The 12,211-nt window shown below is 38.3% G+C and overlaps 1 protein-coding gene across 1 annotated transcript in view; it reads right to left on the bottom strand.

Moving 5' to 3' along the window:
* GLG1 (golgi glycoprotein 1) overlaps positions 1–12,211 on the bottom strand; it is a 115,456-nt gene that overhangs the window by 22,829 nt on the left and 80,416 nt on the right. Inside the window, exons 8-11 of the mRNA XM_080643460.1 lie at positions 9,529–9,743; positions 4,736–4,857; positions 3,250–3,351; positions 1,081–1,234 (exon numbers count right to left, since the gene is read on the bottom strand). Coding sequence (XP_080499586.1) covers positions 1,081–1,234; positions 3,250–3,351; positions 4,736–4,857; positions 9,529–9,743 — 593 coding nt within the window. The remainder of the gene's footprint in view (positions 1–1,080; positions 1,235–3,249; positions 3,352–4,735; positions 4,858–9,528; positions 9,744–12,211) is intronic.

Below are 12,211 nucleotides of genomic sequence, written 5' to 3'. Positions count from 1 at the left end.
TGCTTAATGGGCATGGCGTACCTTTTTGGACATGGAAATTTTTTGGAATTAGATATTGTGGTTGCACAACTTTGTCAATATACTAAATATTACAAAGTTTTTCTTTTTAAAATGGTTCATTTTACGTTAGATGAATTTCACCTCAATTTTTAAAAGAAATACATATTTTAAAAAGACAGCTCCCAACCCTTTGTTTGTTAAGACAGGAACCTCCGTCTATAGTGACTACCACGATGCCAGCTCCTGGGATTAATGACAAGCTCATCATATGAAGAAAAAGGTAACAACAAATTCCCATATTTTCTTACATAGCAATATAAAAGCTGGGTTAAGACTGCAGTACAACCTTTCTTTCTACCTGGGTCTCCTCATTCTGAATACTGCACTTAGTCAGACTTCTGCATTAAGCCCAGAAGGGGTATTTGTTAACATGCATGTGAAATAATAGCATCTCTATTTTCTGTAACAAATGCAGGACTGGAATGCAATCAGTATCTCAGAAGGCTTTAAAAGGTCATCTGGGAGAGCAAGCAGCACGTCAAGTGGCACCAGAAGGCAGTAAACATTGCCTGAGAGCAAACCCACACAAATATCCCAACAAGAGGTGGTATCCAGGGCAGACAAATACCAAGAGCCTGGGGTATGGCGATTTCTGCTCCACACAACTAGTGTGCTATGAGAGAGGCCTATGAATACAGGCGATATGTGTTCTAATGCCAAGAGCAGAAGACGAAAAACAATTTGTATCTTGGCTAAGAGCTTCTAATGGATCTTTAAAGCTAAATAATGTTGGAGGCAGCAGAACTTAAGTGTGTATTTGTGATTTAGATTTCAGTAAAGAAAAAACTGGAAATATCCTGACTCACTTTGTTAAAAACATAAACTCGGGCAGAAAGGAGCTGGTAGGACACTCTGTGTGCACTTACTGAATGAAGAAGCTTTTGGTAGGGCAGAAGCCCCTCCCCCCAGATACACTAACAACGAAGTTTTCCTAGGATGCCAGAAATCAGAACAATGTATAGCAAACTAATGAAAAAACAAATGACAATAAGAAGAAATGAAGTCAATAGTGACGCATACCCTCCTGCCCTGCTCCTCCGTGCGGTAGGCATGTCTGTACAGACAAGAGAACACAGCTCCAGGAGGCATAAATTCACTGGTTTCGTTCCAGCCGTGGGTGTGGCAGAGACGAGATGCATCTCCCTGGCACTTGCGGTATAAGACAGGGTCCAGTCTATAAAGTTAAGAGTTAAAAGATAACCACTCTTACTATACCCTTCCTTGTAACACATGCTAAGGCTTTTACAACGTGCCTGTATGCTCATTAATAATCACCTCCAGCCCTGACCGGGTGGCTCAGCTGGTTGGAGCGTTGTCCCATACACTGAAAGGTTGCAGGTTTGATCTTGGGGTGCATATATGGGAGGCAACTGATCAATGTCTCTCTCTCTCTTATTTCCTCTCTGAAATTAATAAAAACATATCCTCAGGCGAGGATTTAAAAAATAGTAATTTTAATAATCATCTCCAGGTAAGCAAAAGTATATTCTTGAATTTGTTCTTTGTGAACATACAGTGGTCAATCTGCAGAAGTTTGTTAACCTTAGTACAGAAGATTTAAGTTCTATCTCAAAGAGGTTCTCTTGGCTATGTAAGGCACACTACATTTCAACACTAACATGCCCTGGCTAAAATGAGAAAATAAGGGTTGTAGCTATCAGCAGGCAATCCACAACTTTTTACTCAATACTTTTTTCTAAGCGTACATGAAGTTCAATCCTACCTGATACACTAGATTTGGTAAGAGCAGGAAATGGCAAGATAAACAGAATCTCTCATTCAACTTACTTTCTAGTAAAACTGTTCCTCTTCTATTCCCTATGCAAGGTAAGGCCATTACAATTTTAGTTTACCTGAATATGCTTATCAATTAAAAAAACTTGACATTTAATGTTGACTCTGGAGACGGTGCATTAGGCAATGAGCCTGCTGCTTCTCTGACTGAGATCAATGAATGCTTAATTCTGTCCACATCATAAAGTCAATTTTGAAGGAGTGCTACTTAATGGAAGGAAAAGGGCTAATAATATTTAATGAGCAGCTTTTATGACTATGAAGCATCTTTTGATCATGGCTGAAGGAATCACAAAAGAGGAAAAAACATGATTTTGTTAAGGCAGTAAACTCAGTAAACTCTGCTCTTTCAGTTTAGATGGCCTGAGTAAGCACAAGGAAATTCCCACCCAGCTTTCTGTAGTCTTTTCCAGAGCAAATTTCAGGAAACAGAAACAGAAACACATCGAATTTTCAAGTAATCTTTCTAGTAAAGCATTTGGGTAAAGCATCTATTAATCCCCAGAAAAAGTTAATGACCAAAGTACAGTGGCTTAAACAACTGGATCAGGAAGCAGCTGAATGTGGGAAGCAGGAGCAGCCTGATCCTACTGGCTGCTTTGGAGGTAGGAAGGGAGAATAAGACCTGGAGAGAGGAGGGAATTGCAGCCAATAAATTACAGTGATTCTGATGGTAATAGATCCTATCTCATCTCCTCCCCCTATTTTTTGGCTAACAGAAGAGAATCAAGTTGTTACTTATTGATAAGAGCCTCTTAAGATAGAAGAAATTCAATAACTTTGAGTAAAGAAATAAAAGCAAATTCCCAGACCCAGTACAAATCAATAAAAATAAAAGTGTTATTTTGTCTACTTCGAAACATATTTGAAGACACTTCTGCTGCCCCAAAGGTGCCCAAGTTCTCTCTAGATAGCTGATATCTGTGCTATCAAAAACATTTGATCCTAACTTCCCAAGTGGCATGAAGCCCAGCCAGCATGGCTCAGTGGCTGAGTGTCGACCTATGAACCAGGAGGTCATGGTTTGATTCTCGATCAGGGCACAGGCTCAATCCCATGTGGGGCCTGCAGGAGACAGCCGATCAAAGATTCTCTCTCATCATTGATATTTTTATCTCTCTCTCCTGCTCCCTTCTTCTCTGAAATCAATAAAAATGTATTAAAAACAAAACAAAACACAAAGTAGCAGTGAATGGGGACACTTAGGGATAAACTGCAGGGGCTGATACTGTTCTGAAAGTAAGAAAGAGGTTTTTCAGGGATGAAAGTTGTTGGCTATCCCAGAAATTAACAAAAACAAATTCCTATTAATTATTTTTTTAAAAATACAAGGGATATTGACTACATAGGAGAACAGGCTGAGATTTACACTTACACTGGTTCCAAAATACTCACTTCCAATCTCGGGAGATAAAATACTGTAGCTCTAACAGACGGTGTTCACAGTCTTCTACCATTTTCTCTGTATATAAATGTTCCATCAGGCACGAGAGGATCCTGGGCATCAAACAGGGGTGAAATTGTAACACGAGACAGAAGAGTTCTGACAATATGTGCAGAATTCTCACATTAGTATTCCCCTGGTCTGTAGAAAAAGCCATTCTGCCATTTCCTAGGGCCATCAGGCACTTACTCGCCCTGACAGAGATTAAGCCGTCTATCAGCTTGAGAGTCACTTAGCACTTAGGACTCAGCGTGCACAAGACCCGTGTGCAGCTGCTTTATTTTTAACTGTTTATTATGAACACTTCCCAACACACACCTTTCCTCCGCACAGCTTTATCTTCCTGTGGCCCAGGTTGTTATAACTGTCCCCCTTGCTGATATTTTGAAGCAAATCATTCCCGTGTAAGTACTTTAGCATGTTTCTCTATAATGAGAATGTAATATCATTACCTACCAAAATAAATTAATTTTTTAAAATTTCCAATTATTTCATTCCTTTTTACATGTTCATTCAAATCAGGATGCAGAAAAGGTCCCCACATTGGATTTAATTGATAGTATCTTAAATCTCTTTTAATCTGCAGTAGTTTACTTCTTCCTCCCTCTCCCTTGTCCCCTTTATAGTTAATGCAATTATTTTTATATTGGTAAATATGCTTATTAGTCTTAAGTGTGTTTGTCTATCTTTTCCAACCACACAAAAAGCTTTACGGAAGATTATCTTGTTTTAATCCCCTCCTATAGCATGAACAGCAGGAGTGAATGCACAGCAGAACAATGACAACAGGTCTACATTCATTTTACTGTTGCTACTGCCGGTTGTAGGGTATAAAGATTTTTTTACAATGGGAAAGCTATTCTTACTTGCAACCTGCTTTTAAGAGCTCTTTGCATATCATATGGAAGAAAACGAATGCATGTGATTTAAATATTTCATTATAGAATTTTACAGCTTTCCTAGGTCTTGTATATAACTTCAGAGTTCATTTTGTCCATGATTCCCTTATCCAACAACCACATTTTGTTTTATATTTCAATGAAAATTAATTACTCTCTGATGGTGATCAAGTAGCCAATATATATGAGCCAATATACAAAGAGGATGAAAAATATAGTCAAAGCATGTGTCACTTTATCCTGAGATTTTCTCTCTCTCATTTTTATTTGACCATGAAATGGAATTATACAGTGACCTAACGTATAGACCCCCCTATGCTCAGTCCCTGTCAACAATATCATCACAATGCTGGGTCTAGGGGCCTCCACATCACCGACGAGGCAGAGCTGATGCCTCAATTCCCATACTAGTTTTAACAAAGGTTGGTATGTGTTGCTGTTTAACAAAATTCCAGTTATGATGATGAGGGAATGTTCCCTGTGCTACACTGCCAAATAAAATACAATATGGATAAATACCACAAACCAGATAACCTACATTGGGTCTCCCGATCGTATGTGTTTGCAGGCGGTCTGTATTACAGATTCACAAGCTTCATTCAAAGCTCTATCAATGCGGTAATCTGCACCAGGGTCAGTCTCCTGAATCAGTGTTTGAAGCTGGATTAAAAAAACAATAAGAAGGAAGAAAGGAAGTCAGTTACACATCAGGGAAGAGCAATGTTACCTCTTCATACAATCAGTTACTAAGTCTGGCATATCACAAGGTACTACAAGTGTCACTGGCCAAGTAAAAGAGCTCTTGCCCAGGACGTTCCAACTGGTTTCTCTACGTTGTTGATGGAGTTTTCCTGTTTAAGCCATTGTGAGGATTACTTGCCTACCAGTCTAAATCATCAATGGACATTTGCAAAACAAAAGGTCTTTATAATATAAAGGCTACCCTTCCCTTATATCTGCCTATGTATTAATCAGGTGACTAAATCTGACACTTAGGGGCCAAGGAAGAATTGAGTGGAGAAGAGTAAATAATTTCCAGTTAGAAGCTACTTTGGTACTAAGAATCTAAAATTTAAATTTTGCTGCAAAAACACTAGCATTACAACAAGTGTACTCTGCTTTATTAAAGACTAGAGGTCCAGTGCACGAAATCATGTGTGCACAGCTCACCGCCCCACCCGCCACCGTGAGCCACTGCGACTGAGAAGTGGTCAATGCACCTCATGGCAACTGGTCGAGCTGTCATTCCAGTCGTTACGCTTATGGTCCCTGGCTTTTTATTATATAGGATAGATGTAAGATTTCATTTAGCTTGCAAGAAATATTCATTACAAAAAAAAAAGAATATAACACTTATAATCTCTTATTTTTCCTCAACTCTCTTTTATATAACCAAGGGATAATCCAGAGCTAATAAGTATACAGAAAAATATTTGTCATTATGCAGTTGAAAATGAGAGTATAGTCTTTAACATTTACTTTTGCTTGGTCCATGCTTTATCATGAAATAAAGCCAAAGTATGAGATGTGCCCTGGATTTTCCCCCTCTCTTTGAGGAAAATGCAGTTGGGGCACAGAGGAAACAGTTCTAAATTAAGGAACAGAGACCTGAGTTCTATTAATAGCTCTGGCTCTGCCAGATATCAGTGTTGAGAACATGGGCATGTTGATTAATCTTTAAGTTTCAGTTTGTTTAACTGCAGAGTATTATAAGAATATATAGAAGGTTATATAAACTGCAAGCATTTGACAGGTATAAAAGATCATTATTACTACAGATGGGTAGCAGATGGTGTTTTGGGGTGGGAATCTTGAATAACAGAGAGCACATCTGAAAACTATAATCCTGGTTTGAGTTCCTTTTTTCCAAGTTGAAGACCTGGATCCCTTTTTGTGTCACAGATTTAGCCTTTCTCTGTAAAAGCTTTCTCTGATTCCCATACATTTGACCTACAATACCACAGGGGCTCTAGGAAAGTACTGACCCCATCACATATTGATCAGAACACAGAACAAAAGGAAATGAAAAAAGAAAACCCCATTCCATATATTCTAAAATAAGTCAATATTCAAGATGAGAGATATATGAAAGATTTCCAGTATTCTGGGATGAAAGTTATTTATACCGATTCTTGGTGGCAATTTAGAAAAGCTACAAAATGCTGTGGTTAGTTGGCAGGAAGATTACTGTCAAAGGATTATCGATTTTAGTAATGACATTTATTGACAAATAACAAATATTTTTATCTTTTTCTGAGGGAAATTATAAGCATCATGGGAATCTGAAAGTCTTTGCAAGAACTGTGTTAGTTAAATATCCATGACTCATGACTGACTGGCATTTTGGGAATTCACAATGAATGTACCAGATTGCAGCTACTAAAAGGAGGCAATGAATGCCCTACAGACTCTAGTGTAGGCTAAGGACTCAAGGGATCACTGCCACTCTGGAATCCAGTGACAACAGTGTGGGAAATTAACGCTAAGAATGTAAACGGCTACATGATTATACATCTACTCCAGCACCTGACTGTTTAGGAAAAACCTGGGGAAGTGCATCTGGGAAATGATTAGTCTAGAGAACAGACTGGACAGTCACCTTTGGCCTGGGAGAGACTGGGCCCAGACTCATTCAGCCATAACCACAGAGAGTTTAGTAAGTTCATGCTTACGGTGCATTTGGCAAAGTGTGTACTCATTAAGGTAACACTTGCTTTTATGCTTCACAGTTTACTATTTGTTAAGAGATCACTAAATCAAAGCACAGCCAAGCAAATAGGGAAAATCAATGGTCAACCACAGACAGGTATGAAAGTCTACTGTATCAGGGAAGAAAACTTTGAAAAAGAAAGAAACCCACCCAAAATATATTATTTCAAAGCATTCCTCCCTATGACTGAGGATGGATAATGTAGTGGTAAACAAAAAATTATTCCTTTTCCTTCAATTCCTAAAATCCACGAGTCCATAAAAACCCAAATAAAGTGTTTGTTTCCCACTTGGCTAAACTTAATGTGGGCAAAGCCACATAACTCACTATTGAAGGCTTGAGCGCTAGGTTTGGAAAGCACTTTCATTCTGGGCACAAGGACGAAGCAGGCGGTGCTTATTTATCCTTCAGGTTGTTGAGTCACTAGCTCTTTCAATAAGCTAAATTTCAAAAACCCCTGGAGGTTAGCTAGATGCTTCCAAATAAAGTCTAACCAACTTATTTTCTTTTTTCTGTACACCTTAGTACAAGTGTAGCCTCAGTAAAGAATTCATAAGTTTATTCCTAAGCACTCCCTCCCCTTCCCAAGCAGCATTAAGGATAAAATGCAAATACAGGGTGTCTTGATCATTTCTTGGTCTGGGGCCCAGGCACATACATTGTCACAGAGGTTTCTTTCCTCGGACAATCACCAGCAAGGACTGCTCCTGAGGAATTATATCCAGAAGCTTTCTGTCTCGCTAGGCTTGGTATTTGGGGGAAGAGACTACATTTGTCTATTTATTCCCATCATGGGAGACATAATTACAGTCTACTCTGGGTCATGGTAATAGGAGCTAAGGTGAAATTTTATTCCAAATCAAAATTCTATGGAAAATTGGCATTTTGGACTAAAAATTGTGATTTTACATGATTAGCAGAAAAATACAATTCAAGTAATATTCAATTTTTTTTTTAAATATGTTTTATTGATTTTTTTACAGAGAGGAATTGAGATGGAGAGAGAGTTAGAAACATCGATGAGAGAGAAACATCGATCAGCTGCCTCCTGCACACCTCCCACTGGGTATGTGCCTGCAACCAAGGTACATGCCCTTGACCGGAATCGAACCCGGGACCCTTCAGTCCGCAGGCAGACGCTCTATCCACTGAGCCAAACCGGTTTTGGCTCAATTTTTAATAACAGTGCAAACAACAAAATAAAAGACTAAAGAATTATGGTTTTTTAAAGTTTCTCTGAGGACAAAGCCTCAACTTTCTAATTTAATGAAACAGAAACTGAGGAATTGTATCTATATTTTTGAACTTTATTATTTTTAAATTTTTAATTAATTTTAGAGAGAAAAACATCAATTTGTTGTCCCACTTATTTATGCATACATTGGTTGATTTTTTAAAAAATATATTTTTATTGATTTTAGAGAGTAAGGGAGAGGTGAGAGGAAGGTAGAAACATCAATGATGAGAGAGAATCACTGAATGGCTGTCTTCTGTACGCCCCCACTGGGGATTGAGCCTGCAACCCGGGCAATATGCCCTTGACCGGAATCGAAGCTGGGACCTTTCAGTCCACAGGCCAATGCTCTTTCCACTGAGCCAAACCAGGTAGGGCTCATTGGTTGATTCTTATATGTGCCCAGACCAGGAATCAGATCCACATCCTTGGCATATCGGGATGGCGCTCTAACTAAGTGAGCTACTGGCCAGGGCTTAACTTTGTATTATGTACTGGAACTCTAGTTATTAACTGTTTATGAATCCTGGACAAGAATAACTTTATCTCCTCAAGCCAAGTATACTAATTTTTTCTAACTATCTTTACAGAACTGATTGTAGAGTTTAGAGGTAGAAAAGAAAGGTCCTTCCACATACAGTTGCCCTAGTCTAACAAGAAAAAGTAGTATAATTTGAAAACAACATGCTTTCTTGATCCTTAAGGCCTGGAATTCATCACTTGTCATACATCAACAATAAAAAGAAACAGAAAATTCCAATTCATTTCAGATCTCTTTCAGCCTCAACTCAAACACACGGAAACAGGAAAATTCCCTTTTGGTGGAGGACCTTTGCTGATGTACTAGAAGTTGATTTGCCCTGATTATGAGTTTAGTCAATCCAATCTAGCAAGTTACCTTAAAAAAATTCTAGCAAACAATGCATGTTATCTACTTGTTTAAGTATATAGCTCTTTTTATTGATTACTAGAGGCCCATGAACGAAATTGGTGCAAGAGTAGGCCTTCCTTCCCCTGGCTGCCAGCACTGGCTTGGCACCAGCTTTTCTCCGGCATCCGGGACCCGGGCCTCTCTCACGCCACCAGCAGGCACCCAGGACCCAGTCCTCCCTCCCTCACAGCCCCGGCTTCATCCGGAAGGACATCCGGTCTAATTAGCATATTATACTTTTATTATTATAGATGAGCTCAAGCTTCTGCTCTGCAGCAAAATCCACATTCTTACTATGATATGCCTGGAGAGACAATATTCCATGTCTGCCTCTAAGTACCTGATATTCACTGTGATATCATAAATGATCCAGATACAGTTGGGACATTGTCAGGAAGAGGCTCCTCAGCTGATAAAATGTGACATTCAAAATGGCAGTAGAAAAATTTTCCTTACCGCTTGCTGGCAGTTAATTCCAAGGTTCCCTTTCTCCCCTCGAACTACTTTCATCAGACAATGGAGGGTTCGGCCTTTTCGATGTAATCCAGAACAGTGGTGTTCAATCTCCCCCCGACAGCTCAGGATGATTTCAGGGCTCAAAGAAAAGTCTTCCATCAACATACGTCGGTAATCCAACATCTCGCCCTGGCACTCACTGCTCACTTGTCGCCCTAAGTTAGGATTTAAGCCATAACATTATGGTGGCATTAGGATCAAGTATCACCACATATGAAAAGTACACGTTTTCCTCCAGAATATACCAGTCACATTATTATCTAGACTGAAAAGCTTAGAATTTAGCAAAAACTTTATCAGCATAAAATGAGTTTAAGACTCCAGGACTAGGCTTTATCTTGTCAGTGTTCTGCATTATACAGATTTTATACTACTAAACTAATTATGCCAATGTTTTATCAATGAAAGTCTTATCAACAAGATAACTATTTGGGTAAAAACAAAAGCCGAGAACAATCTCTATTGGCCCACAGTAAAAGCTTATGGAAAGACTACCATTTAAATATTCACTATAGCTTCCCACCTTCCTTCAGCTATAAATGCCAACTGGGAAAACTTAAGTAATGTTTTAAAACACAGCTTTATTGAGGTATAGTTGACATATAAGAAACTATACTTTTAAAGTATACAACTGGGTAAGTTTCATATACATATACATTGGTGAGACCATCACCACAATCAAGATACTGATCACACCACACCTATCAACTCCAAAAGTTTCCCTATGCTCTCTTGTAATCCCTCCCTTCCTTTCCTCTCCTCACCTCCAACCCCAACCCCAACCCCAGTCAACCACTGATTTGCTTTTTGTGACTATAGATTAGTTAACTAGTTTGTAATTTTTACAAGTCTATACAAATAGAACCATATCATATGGACTCTTTTTTGACTTCTACTCAGCATAACTATTTTAAGATTTATCCATGTATTGACAATTCATTCCTTTTTATTGCTAATTAATATTATTCATGATATAGATATGCTACAATTTGTTTATCCCTTTCAACTACTGATGAACATTTGGGTTATTTCCACTTTGGGGCTATTACATATAGAATTATTATTAGTATTCATGTATAAGAGTTTACATGGACATATGCTTTCATATGTCTTAGGCAAATACCTAGAAGTTACAAAGCTGGATCATATGGGAGATGTATGTTTAACTTCTTAAGAAACTGGCAAACTATTTTCCCAAGTGGTTGTACCACTTTAAATTCCCATCAGCAATGTACAATAGTTCCAGTTTTTCCATATCCTTGTCAATATGATCAGTCCTTTTTTTAGCAATCTGTATGACTTCTCTGAATTATCTGTTCATATCCTCTGGTCACTAATTTACTGAGTCTTTTTTGTGTTTCTTGTCAATTTGCAGTTTAAGGACATTAACTCTCTATTTTTCAAATACCAAAATTAGATTACATTATGCATACTGTTTTATGATATGCCTTTACTAGTCAATAATCTCTACTTTTCATTTTAGGATTCACCTAATATGCAGACCATAATCAATATTCCCCAGTTGTCTCCAAAATGTCCTTTGTTTGGTATTCAGTCCAAGACCATACATTGCCTCTAGGTTGCTATTTCATTGCTTTCAAACATCCAGATATGAAAAAAATTTACCAAAAAGTTCAGAGTTTTCTTTAATGACTTATTTTCCCCCCACTTAACTTTTTAATCACTAACCAACTCTCCCAGCACCATTTATTCAATGAGAGGTAGAAATTTCATTTTTGTAGTCTATAGCTAATATTAAAGACAACCCTGGCTTGGTGGGATAATCCTTTCATCTTTTAATTTCTTAACATCATCATTGTTATAATAATAATAATAATATTACCTATCACTTACTGTATACTAAGTGCTATGCCAAATAGCCTCATTCAATCCTCATATGAACTCCTCAACATAGGTAATATTATTTTTTTTTATAGGTAAGAAAAATGAGGTTTAGAGAAATTAAAAAATTGAAACAATGGACACCTAGCCAGTTAGTTTGGTGATAGAGCCATAACTTGAAGTCATCTTTCTCTGACCCAAGGTCATCTGCTAAACCATTACTCTTTTTTTTTTTAAATATATTTTATTGATATTTTACAGAGAGGAAGGAAGAGGGATAGAGAGCTAGAAACATCGATGAGAGAGAAACATCGATCAGCTGCCTCCTGCACACCTCCCACTGGGGATGTGCCCGCAACCAAGGTACATGCCCTTGACCGGAATCGAACCCGGGACCCTTCAGTCCGCAGGCCGACGCTCTGTCCACTGAGCCAAACCTGTTTTGGCCATTATATTACTCTTGTCCTAAAAATGTGGTACAGTACAGGGTGTGGCAAAAGTAGGTTTACAGTTGTGAGTATGCAAAACAGAGTTCATTCTTGTGTTGTTATTTATTTATTTATATTATTTTTAAATTCTCACCTGAGGATATGTTAATTGATTTTAGAGAGGAAGTAAGGGAGAGAGAAAGAGAGGGAGAAATATCAATGTGAGACAGAAACTTCAATTGGTTGCCTCCCATGTGCACCCCAACGGGGGATTGAACAAGCAAGCTGGATGTGTGCTCTGACTGGGAATCTACCTGGCAAGCTTTTGGTGTATGGTGCACCAACCAACAGTG

Source organism: Plecotus auritus (genome assembly GCF_963455305.1).
Source record: "Plecotus auritus genome assembly, chromosome: 10".
Lineage (NCBI taxonomy): Eukaryota > Metazoa > Chordata > Mammalia > Chiroptera > Vespertilionidae > Plecotus > Plecotus auritus.
The sequence above is the reverse complement of the archived record's forward strand: the minus strand, read 5'-3'. Positions and strand labels throughout refer to the sequence as shown.